Consider the following 21,624-nt stretch of genomic DNA (forward strand, 5'->3'; position numbering starts at 1 on the left):
CTTCCAGGCGGCCTGCGCGCCTGTTTGCCGTCTTCAGCCTTCAGCACAGAAGCTTCACTGTCAGATGGAGGTAAAATCCACACAGCTGAGACTGCTGGCTGCATTTTATATCCCCAGCCAAAACCCGGCCTGGAGCGTGGGGAGAGGCCACCCACCCTGCACTTTGGCTGCTCCCAGTAAGAGCCGGCCCAGATCGGCTCTAAAGCCATACTAAATAACCAATAGTGTCAGTCAGCACTAACTGCCGCTGACACTTAAAATGACCAGGAACCTCGGTGACACATATCTTCCGTCAATGACGGCCCCTTGCGCCTTCCTACAACACACATACTTATATACATACATATATACAGTACATACATATATACATACACACACACATACATATATATATATACATACACACATACATATATATATATATACACACACATACATATTGTCACAACCAGACAGCTGAGAAGCTCTGACAGAGGCCTTTCAGAACCTCCTCCTTGAGTTTTCTTTGTTGTGGTGTTCAGTTCCTCATCTCGTTAGCCTCTCTCAGCTGTCATGTAGTTGGACTGATTGCATCTCTTTAAATTCCGCCCCATAATGCATTACTGGGCGGCTTATACAACTTCCTGGAGTGTGTGTGCATGCTGATCCTGTTTTCCTGTCTGCTACAAAGTTAAGCGCTGTACATTTATCTGTTATTTTCTGTTTGCTGGATCTCAGGTGACCCTGACTCCCTCCGTGTCTGGTGTAGGGAGCCGGTGGTCGTGTCCCCTCACTATTGTAGGGTGTTCAGGTGTTATATAGTCGAGGTACATGGATATGCAATCATCCACCTTTGGGATTTTTGCATAGGCTGAGCAGTCAGGGAAAGTGCCAGGTCTTATGCAGGGGTCTCCCTTTTGTTCCTTAGCTTTGGATCCAGCGAGTCATATATTCATGTTGCATTGTCTTTTTTCCTGTACACCTTCCGTGACACATATATACATACACACATACATATATATATATACACACACACATACATACGTCCTTTTTTATATATATAGATATAGCGCTACTATATTCCAAAGCCCAAACATGACCTTGTCCCCCAGCAGCCAATCAGAGTCCATCTTCTTCAGTATGAAAAGACTTTTATCCAGCTCACCTTCCTGGTATGGTATGTAATCCCGGCTCCAGAGGTCCTGGGGAAGTGTTGCCGTAGCAGGCTGCAAGTAAAAGAGGAAGGTCCCGGAGACAATTGAGATCCTCTATCAGCTCTTCTTTATTAGTCACATATTAAAAACGGACATAGCCACTTGATACACGGCAAGGACGTTGACGCGTTTCGGGTGAGTACCCTTAGTCGTAACCTAAGGGTACTCACCCGAAACGCGTCAACGTCCTTGCCGTGTATCAAGTGGCTATGTCCGTTTTTAATATGTGACTAATAAAGAAGAGCTGATAGAGGATCTCAATTGTCTCCGGGACCTTCCTCTTTTACTTCCATCTTCTTCAGGTCTCAATTTTTTTTACTTTTAAGCCCTGATGTCAATATTGTTGCAGGATTGTGTCCAGTTTTTGCTGTTTTGATGCAGTCCGGGCTCTCCAGAGAGATCAGAGCGGTTATCATCTGGTGGCGGGGAGTATCTGCAGCTTTCTCCTTACTTCATTCTCTTTGACATGAGGCTTTTCTAGTAATTAATTCTCTTTGGTCTCCCTGAAAGAGGAGTCAGAACGGTTCCACATTAAGATTCACGATGTTGGGGCTGGTGCCTGGTGTGACAGTAATCACTGTCATAGGGACATTATTCTATGTAGATAATAGCAATGTGACTGAGAACAGAAATGACAAAAATAAACCCGTCAAGAGATACAAAACCTCCTTCTTCAGGCTGATCTGTCAGTGCACTATGCTGCTCTAGTTAAAGGGGTGCCGCATACTACACAACCTGATCTCCCTAAACAAATATAGAGCTCAGATCAGACCCTATTGTATACAGACCCCAGACCAGATCACCCTTAAAGGGCTTCTGTCACCCCCAAAACCCCTTTTTTTTTTTTTTTTTTTTTTCCCCGGCTTGTTAAAATCGTTATTTAACGACTATTCTCTTTATAGGGATCTTACCTTTGTCTGTGGCTTCTTTTCATAAAAAAATGATCTTTTTGCATATTTTAAAAGATCGTTTTTTAATGAAAAGAAGCCACAGACAAAGGTAAGATCCCTATAAAGGGAATAGTCGTTAAATAACGATTTTAACAAGCGGGAAAAAAAAAAAAAAAAAAAAAAAAAAAAAAGGTTTTGGGGGTGACAAACCCTTTAATAGAAACTTCAAAACACGCCCGCCCCCCCCCCCCCCCCCCGGCATACAGGCTCTAATCAGATCTCCCATAAAGGGCGTCTGTCAGCAGATTTGCACCTATGACACTGGCTGACCTGTTACATGTGCGCTCGGCAGCTGAAGGCATCTGTGTTGGTCCCATGTTCATATGTGCCAGATTGCTGAGAAAAATGATGTTCTATTGTATGCAAATGAGCCTCTAGGAGCAACGGGGGCGTTACCATTACACCTAGAGGCTCTGCTCTCTCTGCAGCTGCCGCTCCCTCTGCACTTTGATTGACAGGACCAGGCAGTGATCACGATAACACTACCTGGTCCTGTGAAAGAGCAGAGGGCGCGGCAGCTGCAGAGAGAGCTGAGCCTCTAGGTGTAACGGTAACGCCCCCGTTGCTCCTAGAGGCTCATTTGCATATAATAAAACCTCATTTTCTCAGCAATGCAGGCACATCTGAACATGGGACCCACACAGATGCCTTCAGCTGCCGAGCGCACATGTAACAGGTCAGCCAGTGCCATAGGTGCAAATCTGCTGACAGATGCCCTTTAATATAAATTCCCCAGACCCCAGAGCTATGTGCCCTGTTTATGGACCTCAGGCCAGAATCTTTGTATTCAGACTCCAGACCAGACCATGGTATACAGACCCCAGACTTGATGCCCATATTTTCAGACCCCAGACCAGACCATGGTATACAGACCCCAGACTTGATGCCCATGTTTCCAGACTCCAGACCAGACCATGGTATACAGACCCCAGACTTGATGCCCATGTTTCCAGACTCCAGACCAGACCATTGTATACAGACCCCAGACTTGATGCCCATGTTTCCAGACTCCAGACCAGACACCCCCCTGTGTATAGACACCACACTGTATACAGACTCCAAACTAGATCTCCTTTAACGCACCATTCCCAGATATGCTTTTGTACAGATCCAATACCAGACACCTATATACTAACTCTGCTGTTTTCAGACCCTAGACCAGACCCACCTGTGTACAAATAATCTGTCTTTATACAGACCCCAGACACAGAGACAACCTTAATAAAGACCCAAGATCAGACCCCCTGTTTATAGACCTTTGACCAAACTTTCTGTTTACAGATCCTTGACCACAGTTAATGTATTCAAGTCCCAGACCAGACCTCAGACCATTCCCTTATGTAGACCACAAGCAACCCCTTTACAGACTGCAGACTAGACATTGAGATACTTACCCCTTTTCACTTCCGGGCTCCCACAGGTCATCTGAGAGATTTTCTGGCTCTTACCAGAGTCCAAGAGATATCACTTTTTCCGCTAGTCTTCTGGACATTCTGGGAGAGTTGGGCAGATTTACTGGGCACACTGAAAAACCGACACTGAACACATTAGGTGGACGTTCTGAGATGGAATCAAAAGAACACCAGAGGGTGCAATAACAAGTATGTAACACCAGGGGGTGCAATAACAAGTATGTAACACCAGGGGGTGCCATAACAAGTATGTAACACCAGGGGGTGCCATAACAAGTATGTAACACCAGGGGGTGCCATAGCAAGTATGTAACACCAGGGTGTCCCATAGCAGGTATGTAACATCAGGGGGCGCCATAGCAAGTATGTAACACTAATAAAAGCGCTAAAAAAGACATTTAAAGGGAACCTGTCACCGGGATTTTGTGTATAGAACTGAGGACATGGGTTGCTAGATGGCCGCTAGCACATCCGCAATACCCAGTCCCCATAGCTCTGTGTGCTTTTATTGTGTAAAAAAAACGATTTTATACATATGCAAATTAACCTGAGATGAGTCCTGTATGTGAGATTAGGCCTCGTTCACACCAGCGTTCAGCCTTTCCGTTCTCCTGCTCCGTTATAGGAGCAGGAGAACGGAAAGGACGGATTGGGCACATAACTGAGACGAGCGGAGCCTACGGACCCCATAGACTATAATGGAGTCCGTTAGGTTTACGCTCAGAAAATGATTTTGGAGCGGAGACAAAAGTCCTGCATGCAGGACTTTTGTCTCCGCTCCAAAATCATTTTCTGAGGTCCATAAGTTCCCTTTAACACAAATCATGGATCGGTCAATGTAGCAAAAACTGATTTTATTTGTCCATTTCCCAAAATAAAAACTGAAAAAAAGCATGAAAAAACTATGATGAGGGTCTATGACATCATCAATCATCAAAGGTGGAGCTTGACTTCAATGTTCCACATGTGCAAATGTGATTTACTGCAAATATGAAGATTTCTGTCCGCTCTCATCTCCCCAGGAATCCATAATGTCTGATAAAAGTGACCTGAAGGCGGAACTAGAAAGGAAGAAGCAGCGCCTAGCCCAAATCCGAGAGGAGAAGAAACGCAAAGAGGAGGAGAGGAAGAAGAAAGAGGTTTGTGATGATGCAATCGCCTCTGTCGTTGTCCCTTTATCACGAGGCTTTGTAGGCCCAAACACATGTTATACAGACCTTTGTGATGAAAACCCCTGGTAACTATTGGGCAGCTCCAAACAGCATCTCATATCTCAGCTTCCTAGACCTCTGTATGGAAAATCAGGAAAAATAACATTTGGGTGGCTGCGGTCACACCTGAATTTTTACATTTTTAGATGGAGTCGAACATTAGTCCAGAGTTTGTTTCAGACCATCAAATATAGGGTCTAGCACACCTCATAGATGCTCCTGGTTGGATCGGGGCAGGACTTGTCCAATGAATGAGAATTGAAAGTCTGTGTCTACCTTTATTAGGCCAATGCATAAAAATGAAGACATTTTGCACTAGTTCTGATTAAAAATGAATTATTTTTATGCAGCTCTAATGCAAACCTATGTGTATCCATGGTAACAGACAACAAACAAACCCAGTGTAGTCTGATCCTTCAGCCATACCTTCTTCCATGGCTCCTCCACTTCTGAGGCCTGACTGAGGGCCCTCTCACACGTCCGCAAGTGTTTTACGGTCCTCAAATTGCGGATTCACAAAACACGGACACCGGCCATGTGCGTTCAGGGGGTGCACCACCAATGAGGCCAGGTGAGGCGATCGCCTCAGGCGGCACCAGGTAGGAGCAAGGGGGGGGGGGGGGTAGCCAAAGGGCCATGGACTGAAGGGAAGGGGTTAGGTTAAGAAATTGGCATTAGGGAGGGGGGGGGGGGGGGGCGCTGTTTCAGTTTTCGCCTCAGGCAGCAGAAAGGCTAGGTGCGCCCCTATGTGCGTTCCCCATTTTGCGGATCACACATGGTCGGCCCTATGATAGAAATGCCTATTGTTGTCCGTGGCTGCGGACATGAATAGGACATGCTCTATATTTTTTGCGGGGCCGCGAAAGGGAACTACGGATGCGGACAGTACACGGTGTGCTGTCCACATCTTTTGCGGCCCCATTGAAATGAATCGATATGCACCCATTCTGCAAAATTGCGGAACGGATGCGGACCCATTCATGCGGACGTGTGAATGGACCCTAAAGGTATACATTGGCCTAAAGAAATCCTACACATGCTCTACAGTCATTTCAAACCTCGTCAGTAGAATTGAGGGGGGTCCATTTGTCCTCAAACTGACCCTATAATTCAGCCATATTTGATGGGTCTGAAGCAAACTGTGGACTAATGTCTGACGAGAGGGTCCTAGGGGTCACAAGTAACTAGTCTATAGTTATTACATCATACAAAAAATCTTTGTGTGAAGCCCCTCCCCCTTTCCAAGATTATCACCCTAGTCCGGGGTTTGACCAATATATTTAAAGGTGGGGCATTTCCCTGCAGTTGCCACTAGGGGGAGCTCAGTGCATAGATTTTTACAGCTTCTATTGAGTTCAATGGTAATCATATAAATTCCTGTGTGCTTAGCTCCCTCTAGTGGTGTCTGCAGGCAGCCAGTTTTATCACATGCTGTTTGAAGGGCAGCAGTGGATCTATGGCTGTGTTAGAAGGGTTGTGCCAGTTGTTGAGTGTAAGTACATTGAGAAATTGGGGGTTAGGAATTTATTATTTCCTTTGTGGTAGAATTCTGGTGAAAAACAAAAAAAGTTGCAAATTTTGAGGCATGCCATTTTGCAGCTAAAATAATCTTGCAACTTTTGTGATTTCACAATGCTCTCAGCGCTTTAGAAAAGTGGGTGTGGTCATCTATGTTAATTAGGTGCACTCCAGATTTACCAAGCGCGATTTAAAGGGGTTGTCCCATCTTGAACATTTTTTTTTACAGCATTTTACTCATTTTGGGATATTATTTAAAAATGTTCAGCAGGTTTTGTGATACATGTGGTTAAAAATCAGTCTACTGTATTTGCAGACTGACCTTCCTGAGTTCCGTCATCTGACGGCTCATGTGAAGCCTTATCTCTGAGCTTCTGACCTCAAACACTAATTATAGTTAAACTGTTATCAAACTGATAAGAATATGGCTTGAAGGCTGGGTTCACACCTGAGCGAATTCGATAAGTGCTTTTTACAGGCGTTTTTATCGGGCGTTTGTATCGTGCGTTTTTAATTTGCGGAAACAAGCAAACGCCCATTTAGGCGCGTTCCCACTGAAGTCTATGGGCGGGAACGCGCGACAATACGCCCCAAAAAAGCTCCTGTACTTCTTGGGGCGTAGGGCGTTTTACAGCGCATTCGTACGCGCTGTAAAACGCTCAGGTGAGAACCATGCCCGTAGGGAAACATTGGTTTTTGCCTGTCGAGCGGTTTACAGCGCGTAGGAACTCCCATTGAAGGGGAGGAACGCGCTGTAAAACGCTCAGGTGTGAACCTAGCCTAAATGAGCGTTTTTCAGAGGTCAGGAGATCAGAGATAATAATTCATATGAGCCATCAGCTGACGGAGCTCAGGAGGGACATTCTGCAAATAGACTGATTTTTAACCACATGTATCACAAAAACTGCTGAACATTTTTAATAAAGATTAATTGAAAAAATTATTTTCAGCCCAAAATGAGTAAAATTCAATCATTAAAAATTGCCCCAAAGGTGTCCATAGCCTTTAAATATGTGCCATTGGTAACGTTTGGTGCAAATTGCGGCAACGCAACTGATTTAAAAAATTCCCTTCCTGATAAATTCCCCCCCCAAAGCGTTTTACTTTTTGCAATGATAAAAGTTGGGAAAATGGGCAAAAATGCATTTATTAAAAGAATAAAAAAATAAAAAAAGTGTAAATTTATCAGAAATCTCACTGGGGGCCCCATACTAGGTCTTGCTATGGGGCCCTATGATATCTGTGTATGCCCCTGAACCGTACATTGTTTTCTATAGGCCGAACAGCAACAAAAAACAGAACCCATTCATGAAGACACGGACCTGGACCGCAAAAGACGCGAGACGGAGGCTTTACTACAGAGCATCGGGATCTCCCCGGAGCCACCCTTAGGTATTCCTGTTAGAGCGGCATGGGGGGGGGGCATAGGATGCCGGGACTCCCCCACTAATGTTTAGAAAGAAGGGGCCACTTCTAAGGGCTGGGATTGTTGGGGCGCTCTTCACAACTCAATGGCATCAATACTTAGTGCGACAAAACCTTGACTTCGAGGGGCACACAGTGGATAGAAAACCCTGTGCACAGGAGCTTGCAATCTATCAGGAGCCCGAGTAGCAGATTGTAATAGACAATACAGTAGATCCAGAGCCTTGGGTAATGATGGATGGCATTTCCAGAGGATTGGGGGTAATCTGTAATCTTGGGGGTAAATCACGAGAGTATTTGGTGTGGAGTAGCAGGGAGGAGAGGGCCCTGTCCCTACTCCCTACAGAACAAACAAAAACATGTATATGCTGCAGATGTAGCAGTGCTGAGTTTGTCATTAACCCCAATCATGGTGTTGTCACAATCTCCTACCGTAGGAATGCAGGAAAACCCTACAATCCACAAGGGAAGATTACATGACACATTCAGCTCTGCTACATCTGTATAGTAAATGTCGGTGTAATAACCTGGAATGCCCGTTATTTTACAGTCCCAACTCCAATGTCACCTTCCTCCAAATCACTGAGCACGCCCAGCGAGGCCGGCAGCCAGGACTCGGTGGATGGCGCCATCATGGGACGGTAAGCGGTCTGTACTGTCGCCTTGCATGTCGCTGTAACACCCCACACGATGCATTACAGTCATACCGCACACGTCGCCCTTCACTCACCGCCATACTAATGTCTTCCTGCTTTTCATACGGACAGCACCGGCTCACCCTTATGTCAGGATTTATCCGGGTCCATCCGGGACTGTGCTGTAGGACTAAAGCCAAGGAAGGGGGGAGGGAGTTAATGGACGGGGGCCGAACCTTGAGGCTGAATGTTACTTTTTGTTTTTCGTAGACCGAGGCACTTCTGTCTACACAGGGCTAGCTTTACCCAAGCTGTGACCCCCTGGGTAAACCATTGGAGGTGTGGGCGCTGCCAAGCATTTCAATACTGGGGTAGGGCAACAAATTTCATTAGTACATTGCAGACCAGCCATACACGTGAGATGCCCATCGGCCCTTGTTCAGCTGACAGCTATCTCACCTGACACCCCGTACACATGCATGGTCAGCTTGGCCGAGCATGCATGTGTGGTGAGTAGGAAAGCCATACCTAGCCATACCGAGAACAAACAGAATGCGGAATATGCTGCCGATTGCAATGCAGGGGGTGAAATCCACAACTTTGTTTTGGGTTTTCCGCTACTTTTTGTGTGGCACATCGATAAAGCCGGTCCAGCCTCTCCAAGATGCCCATGAAGGGTTAAAAGGGTGAGATTTCCTTATGTACCTTGTTTCCATTTCTCATTAAGATCTCTGCGTGCTGTCAGTGAACGGGGACATTCTTGTTTATGCCGAGAAGCTGGAACCCTGTACATCCCTAAATACATCTGAGGCAGTAATCTCACCGTTTGTTACAGTGTATCAGTGCAGGTAAATACAATTTTAACAAACCCTCAGCTGTGAGAAGTTTTCAGTCTGAACCATTTTTTTAGCTCTCGAGATGAAACACGTTTACACGACAAGGATGTAGGCCTCATCCACATGACTGTAGTTTAGGTCCGCGCCCGATCCACATTTTTTGTGGATCGCATATGTACTCATTCATTTCTATGGATCTGCAAAAAAAAATGAGGACGGCACTCAGATGTCAACTGGGGTGGGGGGAATTTTTGGGCATTATTGGGTGAAACTATTATGGACACTATGGGGCCATTATATATACTGAGAGCACTATGGTGGTTATTTATAGATACAGGGGGCACTATGGGGCCGTTATGCACACTAGGGGCACTGTGCGGCCATTTTATATACTGGGGGACTATGGAGACATATATATATACTGGGGACTATGGGGCCATTATTTATACTGGGGGCAATATGGGGCCATTATATATACTGGGGGCAATATGGGGCCATAATATATACTGGGGCACTATGGGGCCATTATTTATACTGGGGCACTATGGAGACATATATATACTGGGGACTATGGGGTCATTATATATACTGGGGGCACTATAGGACCATTATATATACTGGGGGAACTATGGGACCATTATATATACTGGGGCCCACTATGGGGCTATTATATATATTGGGGCCACTATGGGGCTATTATATATACTGGGGCGGATATGGGGACATATATATACTGGGAGCACTATGGGGCCGTTATATATACTGGGGGCAATATGGGGCCATTATATATACTGGGGGCAATATGGGGCCATTATATATACTGGGGGCAATATAGGGCCATTATATATATTGGGGGGGGGCACTATGGGGACATAGATATATACAGGGGGCACTATTGGGGCATCGATATATACTGGGGGCACTATGGGGACATCGATATATATACTGGGGGCACTGTGGGGCCATTATATATACTGGGGATTATGGGGCCATTATTTATACTGGGGACTATGGGGCCATTATTTATACTGGGGCACTATGGAGACATATATATACTGGGGACTATGGGGACATTATTTATACTGGGGGCACTGTGGAGACATATATATACTGGCAGACTATGGGGTCTTTATATATACTGGGGGCACTATGGGACCATTATATATACTGGGGGAACTATGGGACCATTATATATCATGGGGGAACTATAAGGCTATGATATATACTGGGGTGGATATGGGGACACTATGAGGACATATATATACTGGGGGCATTATGGGGCCATTATATATATTGGGGGCACTATGGGGACATAGATATATACAGGGGGCACTATTGGGACATCGATATAGACTGGGGGCACTGTGGGCCATTATATATACTGGGGGCACTGTGGGACCATTATATATCATGGGGACACTATGGGACCATTATATATACTGGGGCCACTATGGGGCTATTATATATATTGGGGCCACTATGGGGCTATTATATATACTGGGGCGGATATGGGGACATATATATACTGGGAGCACTATGGGGCCATTATATATACTGGGGGCAATATAGGGCCATTATATATATTGGGGGGCACTATGGGGACATCGATATATACTGGGGGCACTATGGGGACATCATATATACTGGGGGAACTATGGGGACATCGAAATATATATACTGGGGGCACTGTGGGACCATTATATATCATGAGGGCACTATGGGACCATTATATATACTGGGGCCACTATGGGGCTATTATATATACTGGGGCCACTATGGGGCTATTATATATACTGGGGTGTATATATACTGGGGCCACTATGGGGCTATTATATATACTGGGGCGGATATGGGGACACTATTGGGACATATATATACTGGGAGCACTATGGGGCCATTATATATACTGGGGGGCACTATGGGGACATCGATATATACTGGGGGCACTGTGGGCCATTATATATACTGGGGGCACTGTGGGACCATTATCTATCATGGGGGCACTATGGGGCTATTATATATATTGGGGCCACTATGGGGCTATTATATATATTGGGGCCACTATGGGGCTATTATATATACTGGGGTGGATATGGGGACACTATGGGGACATATATATACTGGGAGCAATATGGGGCCATTATATATATTGGGGGGCACTATGGGGACATCGATATATACTAGGGGCACTGTGGGGCCATTATATATACTGGGGGCACAGTGGGGCCATTATATATACTGGGGGCACCAAGGTGGCCATTATATGTCCAGGGGGCACTACAGAGTGAGGGCACTGCAGGGGTTGGGATTTAAAAATAAATAAAAAGCCTATGAAATTCATCCTTCTTTAATGACCGTTTTTAACGACCATTAAAAACTGACACAAAAGGGCAGTTAAAAATGGATAAACAGCCAGAAAATGGATGCACGCACCGATGCATAATGGCCAGAAAAACTGACAGTCCATTTTCAACGCCTGTTATTTTTCTTGTGTGAATGTAGCCTTATTTACAGACCTGCTCTCAGCTGAGGGTTTGTTACAATTGTATCCAGTGTTGACTCTACTCTCTGTGAGCTAAGCAGATCAGCAGCAGCAATCTCTCTGCCAGTTTGGTACAATGTATCAGTCTAGATTTAGAGCATTGTCCGGACTGGATACAATTGTATCCACTTCTCAGCAGGACGAGCTATGGACATATTTACTGCCTCTGAATGTAGACAAGAAGAGTGTTCTCATTCACTGACAGCAAGCAAATGAAGTGTCAATAACCGAGGTTGGACAGGTCTGGAGGAGATATCGTGGGGGATGTCCCCCGATTCTATCCGTTCTCGCCTGGATAAGAAATCTCCCAGGGAGCCGAGCAGCAGATGTAACAGAGCGGCATTATGACTGTTATTATGGAGGTTTATGAAATGACGGCGCTCATAAAATCCTGATATCAACAAGGCAGGAGCGCCCCGTCATTACCACACAGAGACAATGGCGCCCCTGATGAGGCCAATTTATTGCACAATGGAGGCAGATTACAGCAGCACAATGCTCCAGTCACAGCTAAAGCAGCGTCCGCCCTCCTATATTATTGGCCTGTTCTACTGTAGAAGGAATGGGAGAGATGGGAATGGCGCAGTGTAAGGCCTAATGCATCCGATCCTCATTTTCTGGATTATTAGATGACCCTCGATAAATATATTTGGAAGGATAGAGAGCCTCAGGGCAGACAGCCCTGAAGGGCACATGACTGATAGGGGGCCCATGGTTGGAAGGGGCCCACTGGTGTACTGGTACATAGTGTACTGGTGTACAGGATACAGATTTAAAAGGGGCCTATTGAAGTTCAGTACTAGCTGAGTTAATGGGATTTACCATCACATACAATGGGGCATATAGCTAGAATATGCCCCCATTGTCTGATAGGTGCAGACAACAAGAACGGAGCGGGGAAACGAATGGAGGGCGCACTGCGCATCCGCAGTCGCCCTCCATTCATTTCAATGGGGCTGCCGAAAATAGCCGAACGCTGGCTCCGCTATTTCCGTCTGCCCCATAGAAATGAATGGGAGCAGGGGCTGCGCGTGCACTGTGCACTCCTATTCACTAGTGTTGAGCGGCATGTCCCATATTCGAATTCGCGTAATTTTGCGAATATTCGAAAGAATATTCGTAAAATATTTGCGAATATTCCAATTCGTTATTATTTCGAATATGCGATAATTCGAATTTTCGCATCGCATAATACATATTATGCTATGCAAAATTCGCATGTGCGCTAATGAAATCGCCTTACGAAGATTCGCAACTCAATTTAATCACTAATGTATGAATGCAAAGCCCTTTGCCTCTGTTCTGGGACAAGTGTAGATATTCGCATGTGCGCTAATATAATCGCCTTACGAAGATTCGCACCTCAATCACTTTCTAGGCAATGTGAGTAAGATCTGAGCTTTTGGACCTTTGGGAAACAATCAATTATATGTGTACTGTAATTTTGTGAAAACACTACTATTCACTTGTATGGGAGCAGTGGGGAGCAGCGCTTGGTGGTGGACGGACCCCGGGGTCCTCCAGCCACAGCTCTCCCCGCTCCGTTCTCCTTGTAGGTGCGGGTCCCAGCGGTGGGGCCCGCACCTGTCAGACAATGGGGGCATATCCTAGCGATATGCCCCCATTGTATGTGATGGGAATACCACTTTAATCCATCTGTAGCTAGCTCCCCCTAGTGGTGGCTGCACACAGCCAGAATTATATCAATTATGAACACAGGGTCCCCTTATACAGATATATTACGCAATTTCGAACCTAAAAAATGGAATGGTGGGCATTAACGTAAAGGGATTTTCCTACACTTAGAATAAGCCTTCAGTATCAGATTGGTTGGGGTCTGACTCCTGGCACCCCACCGATCAGGTGGTCGAAGGGACCACATCCCCCTCACTGTAACCACTGTATTTTTAGTGGCTGCTGTGCCTGGTAATGCAGCTCAGATCTATTCACTTAAAACAAATGTCATCAGAAAAGAACCTATTGTTTAAAGGCTATGGACACCTTTTTATGATTGCACTTACTCATTTGGGGACTAAAAATCATTTTTACAATTATTGCTTTATTAAAAATATGCGGCTGTTTTGTGACACAGGGGTTAAATTTCAGTCTGTTTGCAGACTGTCACTTACTGCTTACTCTGAGTCCCGTCAGCTGATGGCTCATGTATAGCTCTTATCTCTGATCTCCTGACCTCATAAACACATATTATAGCTAAAATTGTATCAAGCGGATAAGAATGTGGCTTATATAAGTCCCTGACCCAGAATAAAAAGATTAACATAAAACACAATACTATGATTTTTTATTTCATTTTTTTCCCCCCTAAATCTTCTGCATCTTCCGCTGCATGGTCATAAGTATGATATTTAAGATAAGTAAGATATTTGGCCAAATATCCGTCTTCGATTTCCCCGTTAGTATTCCTGTTGGACTACAAGTGGGTTAGGCCTCCTTTCACACGAGCAAGTTTTCCACGCGGGTGCAACGCGTGACATGAACGCATAAGCACCCGCACTGATTCCTGACCCATTCATTTCAATGGGTCTGTGTACATGAGCGTTTTTTCACGCAATGCAGAACTGATGCGTAAAAAAACGCTCATGTACACAGCAAAAACGCATTGCACCCGGAAGCAAGTGCGGGGGCGATGCGTTTTTCACTGATGGTTGCTAAGAGATGTTGTTTCTAAACCTTCAGTTTTTTATCACGTGTGTGAAAGACACATCAAAACGCATTGCACCCGCGCGGAAAAAACTGAACAACTGAATGCACCCTGAACGCACCTGGACTTAATCCGTCATACTCGTGTGAAAGGGGCCTTAAAGAGAACCCATCTGCTCTTCTGACATGTCTGTTTTAGTGAATAATTTTATTAGAAATTTCTGTAGCATCAACTTTACTCTATTTTGCGCTGTTCCTCTGGAATTCTATTCCTTCTAGATTTTTATGACTAAATCTCCCAATAGGTGAAACCAATAAGGGTGTGTCCCTGCACAGTCTTGCGCACCCTGTGCAGGGGGGCACCCCCAGCTGGCAATGTCCAGTTGGACTTTTGTTCATAAACTTCTAGCAGGAATAATAGAGGAACAGCACAACATAGTGTAAGGGTTTGCTCTCTCAAGCAGGACGGCGGTGACAGATTTGTTTGCAGACAACAGGATTAAAGTCCAAATTGATGCTTTATTTTATGACACTCCGGCAATTTACAGGCAAACCCAGTTATAATTCACTAGGTACAGTGAAGTTCCAGCATCACAAAACAAAAGCCAAACAAAATAAACTCCTGCCCGTCTGGGCTCTAACTAATACAGACTAGTTTCTAGCTCACCTATTGAGCGCAGGTCACACACAGAGAATCTGGCATCTTTAGCCAGCAAGGCAGCCAGAATTCTAGACTTTTCCAGGTATAATTCTCCTGACTGACAGCCTGGGATGTGCTATTATTTCCCCCTAACGATCCTAGCTGGCTACACATGGGGATCCATAAGGCTAGGGGAAAACCGGCCCTGGAATAGGGGTGGACTGTGGAAGTCCCACTACCAAACCTACCTTCCCAGTCCAAATAAAATCCAGCCCTTGAACTTTTAACAAAACTGTCTCAGCAAGCTACACCTTGCTGAAACCACTTTAGCTTTTCTGGATTTTACTTTTCCACACACTTTACCACATATCCCATTCCCCTCTTCTCCAGACCTGAGGTCTGGGCACTTTCAGCAACCATACAGTGTATCCTGGACAAAGCATCTGCAATTCCGTGCAATTTCCCCGGCATATGGTCAACCTTAAAGAATAACTGTCACATTTAGACCCTAAATTCAATTTTCATATACAGTACAGACCAAAAGTTTGGACACACCTTCTCATTCAAAGAGTTTTCTTTATTTTCATGACTATGAAAATTGTAGATTCACACTGAAGGCATCAAAACTATGAATTAACACATGTGGAATTATATATACATAACAAAAAAGTGTGAAACAACTGAAAATATGTCATATTCTAGGTTCTTCAAAGTAGCCACCTTTTGCTTTGATTACTGCTTTGCACACTCTTGGCATTCTCTTGATGAGCTTCAAGAGGTAGTCACCTGAAATGGTCTTCCAACAGTCTTGAAGGAGTTCCCAGAGATGCTTAGCACTTGTTGGCCCTTTTGCCTTCACTCTGCGGTCCAGCTCACCCCAAACCATCTCGTTTGGGTTCAGGTCCGGTGACTGTGGAGGCCAGGTCATCTGGCGCAGCACCCCATCACTCTCCTATGTGGTCAAAAAGCCCTTACACAGCCTGGAGGTGTGTTTGGGGTCATTGTCCTGTTGAAAAATAAATGATGTTCCAACTAAACGCAAACCGGATGGAATAGCATGCCGCTGCAAGATGCTGTGGTAGCCATGCTGGTTCAGTATGCCTTCAATTTTGAATAAATCCCCAACAGTGTCACCAGCAAAGCACCCCCACACCATCACACCTCCTCCTCCATGATTCACGGTGTGAACCAGGCATGTAGAGTCCATCCGTTCACCTTTTCTGCGTCGCACAAAGACACGGTGGTTGGAACCAAAGATCTCAAATTTGGACTCATCAGACCAAAGCACAGATTTCCACTGGTCTAATGTCCATTCCTTGTGTTCTTTAGCTCAAACAAGTCTCTTCTGCTTGTTGCCTGTCCTTAGCAGTGGTTTCCTAGCAGATATTCTACCATGAAGGCCTGATTCACACAATCTCCTCTTAACAGTTGTTCTAGAGATGTGTCTGCTTGTTACGCTGAGCGCTCCGGGTCCCCTGCTGGCCGCGGAGCGCTCACAGCGTATGCCCCAAGGCAGCACTCCAGTGTCTCGGCGTGTGCGTCCTCGCTCTCTAGGGCGCGCGTGCGCCGGGACTCTTAGATTCAAAGGGCCAGTGCACCAGTGATTGGTGCCTGGTCCAAAAGGGATATTAAGGGTTAAGGTTTGTGAGAGGCAGTGCTGACTTAATTAGGCTGCACCTGTGCACTGCCCATTTATACCTTCTCCTCCCACAGCTTCCTGCCGGATCTTTGTGCCTTGTGCCTCAGAGAAAGCGTTCCACTGTGTTTGTTTGCCTTGCCTGTTGCCGAACCCGTTGCTACCGTCTACTCGCCTTTGAACCTTTGCCGCCTGCCCTGACCTCTGCTACGTCCGACTACGCTCTTGCCTTCTCCCTGTGTACCACGCCTTATCAGCTGCCAGAGAGGTCGAGTTGTTACTAGGGGACACGACCTGGTAGTTACCGCCGCAGCAAATCCATCCCGCCTTGCGGCGGGCTCTGGTGAAGACCAGTAACTGCTTAGAACCGGTCCTTTAGTACAACCCGCGCCATCGCCTCTCTGGTCCAGAGGATCCACTACCTGTCCTGCCGGTACGTGACAGTAAGATCCGGCCATGGATCCCGCTGATGTTCCCCTGCCAAGCCTAGCGGACCTCACCACTATTGTGGCCCAGCAGGGTCAACAGCTGGCCCAGCTGACCGCTATGTTGCAGCAGCTCCTGCCTTCTCAGCAACAGCCAGCTCCTCCGTCTGCTCCTGCTGCGTCACCTCCGCCTGCAGTTGCCACCAGTTCCAGAATCCGTTTGTCCCTACCAGACAAATATGACGGAGATCCTAAGCAGTGCCGTGGGTTCTTGTCGCAGTGCTCTCTCCACCTCGAGCTTCTGTCCGACCAGTTTCCTTCTGAGCGAGCCAAGGTAGCCTTTATTCTCAGTTTGCTGTCCGGGAAGGCCCTGGCCTGAGCTACACCACTATGGGACCGCGCAGATCCTGCCACCGCTTCCGTCCAGAGCTTCTGCCTAGAGTTCCGGAATGTTTTTGAGGAGCCTGCCCGGGTTACCTCCGCAGAGACTGCCTTACTAAATTTGACCCAAGGAGGTTCTTCTGTGGGTGACTATGCCATTCAGTTCCGCACCCTGGCCTCTGAGCTGAACTGGAACAATGAAGCCCTTTGCGCCACCTTCAAGAAGGGACTTAATAGTGAAGTAAAGGACGTTCTGGCTGCACGTGAGCTTCCTTCCACTCTTAGTGACCTCATCTTGCTGGCCACTAGGATAGACAAACGTTTCGCCGAAAGACAAGAGGAACTCCTCCTTGAAAAGGAAAAAGCTCGTCCTAGACGCTTTCCTCGTCTGGCTCCCGTTTTTCTGCGTCCACCTCAACCCGCTACTGGGCTTTCCGCCGTGGAAGCCATGCAGGTGGATCGGTCACGCCTGACTCCGCAAGAACGAAGCCGCCGCAGAAACGAGAACCTGTGTCTGTACTGTGCCAGTACCGAGCACTTCCTTAGAGATTGTCCTCTCCGTCCACCGCGTTCGGGAAACGCTCGCACCTAGTAAACGTGGGAGAGGCGTTGCTAGGTGTGGATTCTTCCTCTCCACGTCTCATCATACCCGTGCAGTTGATCATCTCTTCCAAGTCCTCTTTCTCCGCAGCCGCCTTCTTGGATTCCGGTTCAGCTGGCAACTTCATTCACGCCTCCTTGGTTGACAAGTACCGTATTCCAGTAGTCCGTCTACCCAAGCCGTTTTTCATCTCTACTGTTAACGGTGAGAGACTCTCTGCCACCGTGCAGTTCCGTACCCAGCCTCTGCAGATGGACATCGGAATATTTCATACCGAGACTATAGAGTTCTTTGTCCTTCCCTTCTGTTCCTCCGAACTCCTCCTGGGTCTGCCGTGGCTTCAACGTCATAGTCCTATCCTGAATTGGTCCACCGGTGAGATCCTGCGTTGGGGTTCCTCCTGTTCGGACCGCTGTCTCAAGCCTGCTCTGGTCAAACAGAACCCGCAAGTTTCTCCGCCTTCTGGGCTGCCCAAGCCATACCATTCCTTCGCGGATGTCTTCTGCAAGAAACAAGCTGAGGTCCTTCCTCCTCACCGATCCTATGATTGCCCGATCGACCTGATACCCGGTTCTACTCCACCTCGGGGCAGAATTTATCCTCTCTCACCTCCTGAGACTCTTGCCATGTCCGACTATATAGGTGAGAACCTACAGAGAGGATTCATAAGAAAATCTTCTTCTCCTGCTGGGGCCGGTTTTTTCTTCGTGACAAAAAAAGACGGCTCCCTCCGCCCCTGCATTGACTACAGAGGTCTTAATAAAATTACCATCAAGAACCGTTACCCTCTGCCTCTAATCTCTGAGCTATTTGATCGTCTCCGAGGGGCTAAGATCTTCACTAAATTGGACCTTCGAGGGGCCTATAACCTGATCCGTATCCGTGAGGGAGACGAATGGAAGACCGCCTTTAACACAAGGGACGGCCATTTTGAGTATTTGGTGATGCCCTTCGGCCTCTGCAACGCACCTGCTGTCTTTCAGGAATTCGTTAATGATATTTTCAGGGACTTACTTTACACCTGCGTGGTCGTATACCTGGATGATATCCTGATCTTTTCCTCCAATTTGGATCAACACAGGGTCCATGTGCAACAAGTTCTTACTCGTCTTAGGAGAAATCGCCTGTACGCTAAACTTGAAAAATGTCTTTTTGAACGGACCTCCCTGCCTTTCCTGGGATACATTATCTCAGCCCAAGGACTTCAAATGGACCCAGCCAAGCTCTCGGCGGTTCTGGATTGGCCACGCCCCTCTGGTCTCCGAGCCATACAAAGATTTCTGGGCTTTGCGAATTACTACAGGCAATTCATCCCTCACTATTCCACTCTGGTAGCTCCTATCGTGGCCCTCACAAGAAAAGGAGCTAACCCCAAATCCTGGCCTTCCCAAGCCGAGGAAGCCTTCCAGTCCCTGAAATGCGCCTTTGCCTCTGCACCCGTTCTCTCTAGACCAGATTCCACCAAGCCTTTCTCTCTTGAAGTGGATGCCTCCTCGGTGGGAGCCGGAGCTGTCCTCACCCAGAAGTCTTCCCGGGGCAAGACTTCTACTTGTGGCTTCTTTTCCAAAACATTCTCTTCCGCAGAGAGAAATTACTCCATTGGGGACAGGGAACTGCTGGCTATTAAATTGGCACTGGAGGAATGGAGACATTTACTCGAGGGCGCCACACATCCTGTGTACATCTTCACGGACCACAAGAACCTGGCTTATCTCCAGTCTGCTCAGAGATTAAATCCCCGTCAGGCTCGTTGGTCGCTGTTCTTCGCCCGCTTTAATTTTGAGATCCATTTCCGTCCGGCTTGTAAGAACATTAGGGCAGATGCTCTGTCTCGCTCCTCTGATGTGGTGGGCGACGAGTTAACACCTCGATATATTATCCCTCCAGAACGCCTTATAACAGTCGCTCCCGTGGACCTGCGCCTTCTTCCTCCTGGCAAATCCTACGTACCTCCACGTCAGCGGCTGCGAATTCTCAAGTGGGGCCACGCCTCCCCTTTTGCCGGTCATCAAGGGGTGCAAAAGTCTCTCCAACTAATCTCCCAAAGGTACTGGTGGTCTTCTCTAGAGAAAGATGTCTCGGACTTCGTCCAGGCCTGTATGATTTGCGCCCGGGATAAATCGCCTCGCCAGAAACCAGCGGGTCTCCTCTTGCCTCTACCCATTCCTGAAGTTCCCTGGTCTCACATCGCCATGGACTTTATTACAGATCTTCCCTCCTCCCATGGCAAGTCCGTTATTTGGGTCGTGGTGGATCGCTTTTCCAAGATGGCTCACTTTGTACCCCTGCCCGGTCTACCCTCTGCACCCATGTTGGCCAAACAATTTTTCCAACACATCTTCCGTCTCCATGGCCTTCCCAAACATATTGTCTCGGATCGTGGGGTACAATTCGTCTCCAAATTCTGGAGGGCTCTATGTGCTCAGCTCGGGATCAAATTGGACTTTTCTTCTTCGTACCATCCTCAGTCTAACGGCCAAGTAGAACGGGTGAACCAAATTTTGGGTGACTATCTGCGTCACTTTGTATCCTCACGCCATGACGACTGGGCTGATCTACTTCCCTGGGCGGAGTTCTCCTACAACTACAAACAATCCTCTGCCTCTAACAAGTCTCCTTTCTTTGTAGTTTTTGGCCGTCATCCTCTTCCACCTCTGCCGCAGTCTCCCACTCCTTCTTCTGTACCTGCCGTGGACAGTCTTGTACAGGATTTTTCCTCCATCTGGCGAGAAACCCACGCTGCTCTCCTCAAGGCTTCCGCCCGTATGAAGGTTCAAGCTGACAAGAGACGCAGATCTCCTCCGGAATTTCTCCCGGGTGACAAGGTGTGGCTCTCCTCTAGGTACATCCGATTTAGGGTCCCAAGTTACAAGTTGGGCCCTCGTTTCTTGGGACCCTATAAAATCAAGAGTCGTATCAATCAAGTTTCTTATCAGCTCCATCTTCCTCCCTCCCTCCGAATCCATAACTCCTTCCATGTCTCCCTTCTTAAACCTGCTGTCTTTAACCGTTTTTCTCCCAAGCTTGTTTCTCCCACCCCTGTCGCCGGTACCTCCGATATATTCTCTGTCAAGGAGATCTTGGCGACCAAGATCTCCCGGGGAAAAAGATTTTTTTGGGTCGACTGGGAGGGCTGCGGCCCTGAGGAGAGGTCATGGGAGCCGGAGGAGAACATCCTGGACCGCAGTCTCATCCGCAAGTTCTTCGGTACCAAAAAGAGAGGGAGACCAAAGGGGGGGGGGGTACTGTTACGCTGAGCGCTCCGGGTCCCCTGCTGGCCGCGGAGCGCTCACAGCGTATGCCCCCAGGCAGCACTCCAGTGTCTCGGCGTGTGCGTCCTCGCTCTCTAGGGCGCGCGTGCGCCGGGACTCTTAGATTCAAAGGGCCAGTGCACCAGTGATTGGTGCCTGGTCCAAAAGGGATATTAAGGGTTAAGGTTTGTGAGAGGCAGTGCTGACTTAATTAGGCTGCACCTGTGCACTGCCCATTTATACCTTCTCCTCCCACAGCTTCCTGCCGGATCTTTGTGCCTTGTGCCTCAGAGAAAGCGTTCCACTG

At 47.2% G+C, this 21,624-nt stretch overlaps 1 protein-coding gene across 1 annotated transcript in view; it reads left to right on the forward strand.

The window, feature by feature from the left end:
• The first annotated feature begins 4,586 nt into the window (after positions 1 to 4,586).
• DYNC1I1 (dynein cytoplasmic 1 intermediate chain 1) overlaps positions 4,587 to 21,624 on the forward strand; it is a 328,122-nt gene continuing 311,084 nt past the window's right edge. Inside the window, exons 1-3 of the mRNA XM_044294826.1 lie at positions 4,587 to 4,694; positions 7,562 to 7,676; positions 8,260 to 8,350. Coding sequence (XP_044150761.1) covers positions 4,587 to 4,694; positions 7,562 to 7,676; positions 8,260 to 8,350 — 314 coding nt within the window. The remainder of the gene's footprint in view (positions 4,695 to 7,561; positions 7,677 to 8,259; positions 8,351 to 21,624) is intronic.

The sequence above is a fragment of the Bufo gargarizans genome, chromosome 5, assembly GCF_014858855.1.
Source record: "Bufo gargarizans isolate SCDJY-AF-19 chromosome 5, ASM1485885v1, whole genome shotgun sequence".
In the NCBI taxonomy this organism is placed as follows: domain Eukaryota; kingdom Metazoa; phylum Chordata; class Amphibia; order Anura; family Bufonidae; genus Bufo; species Bufo gargarizans.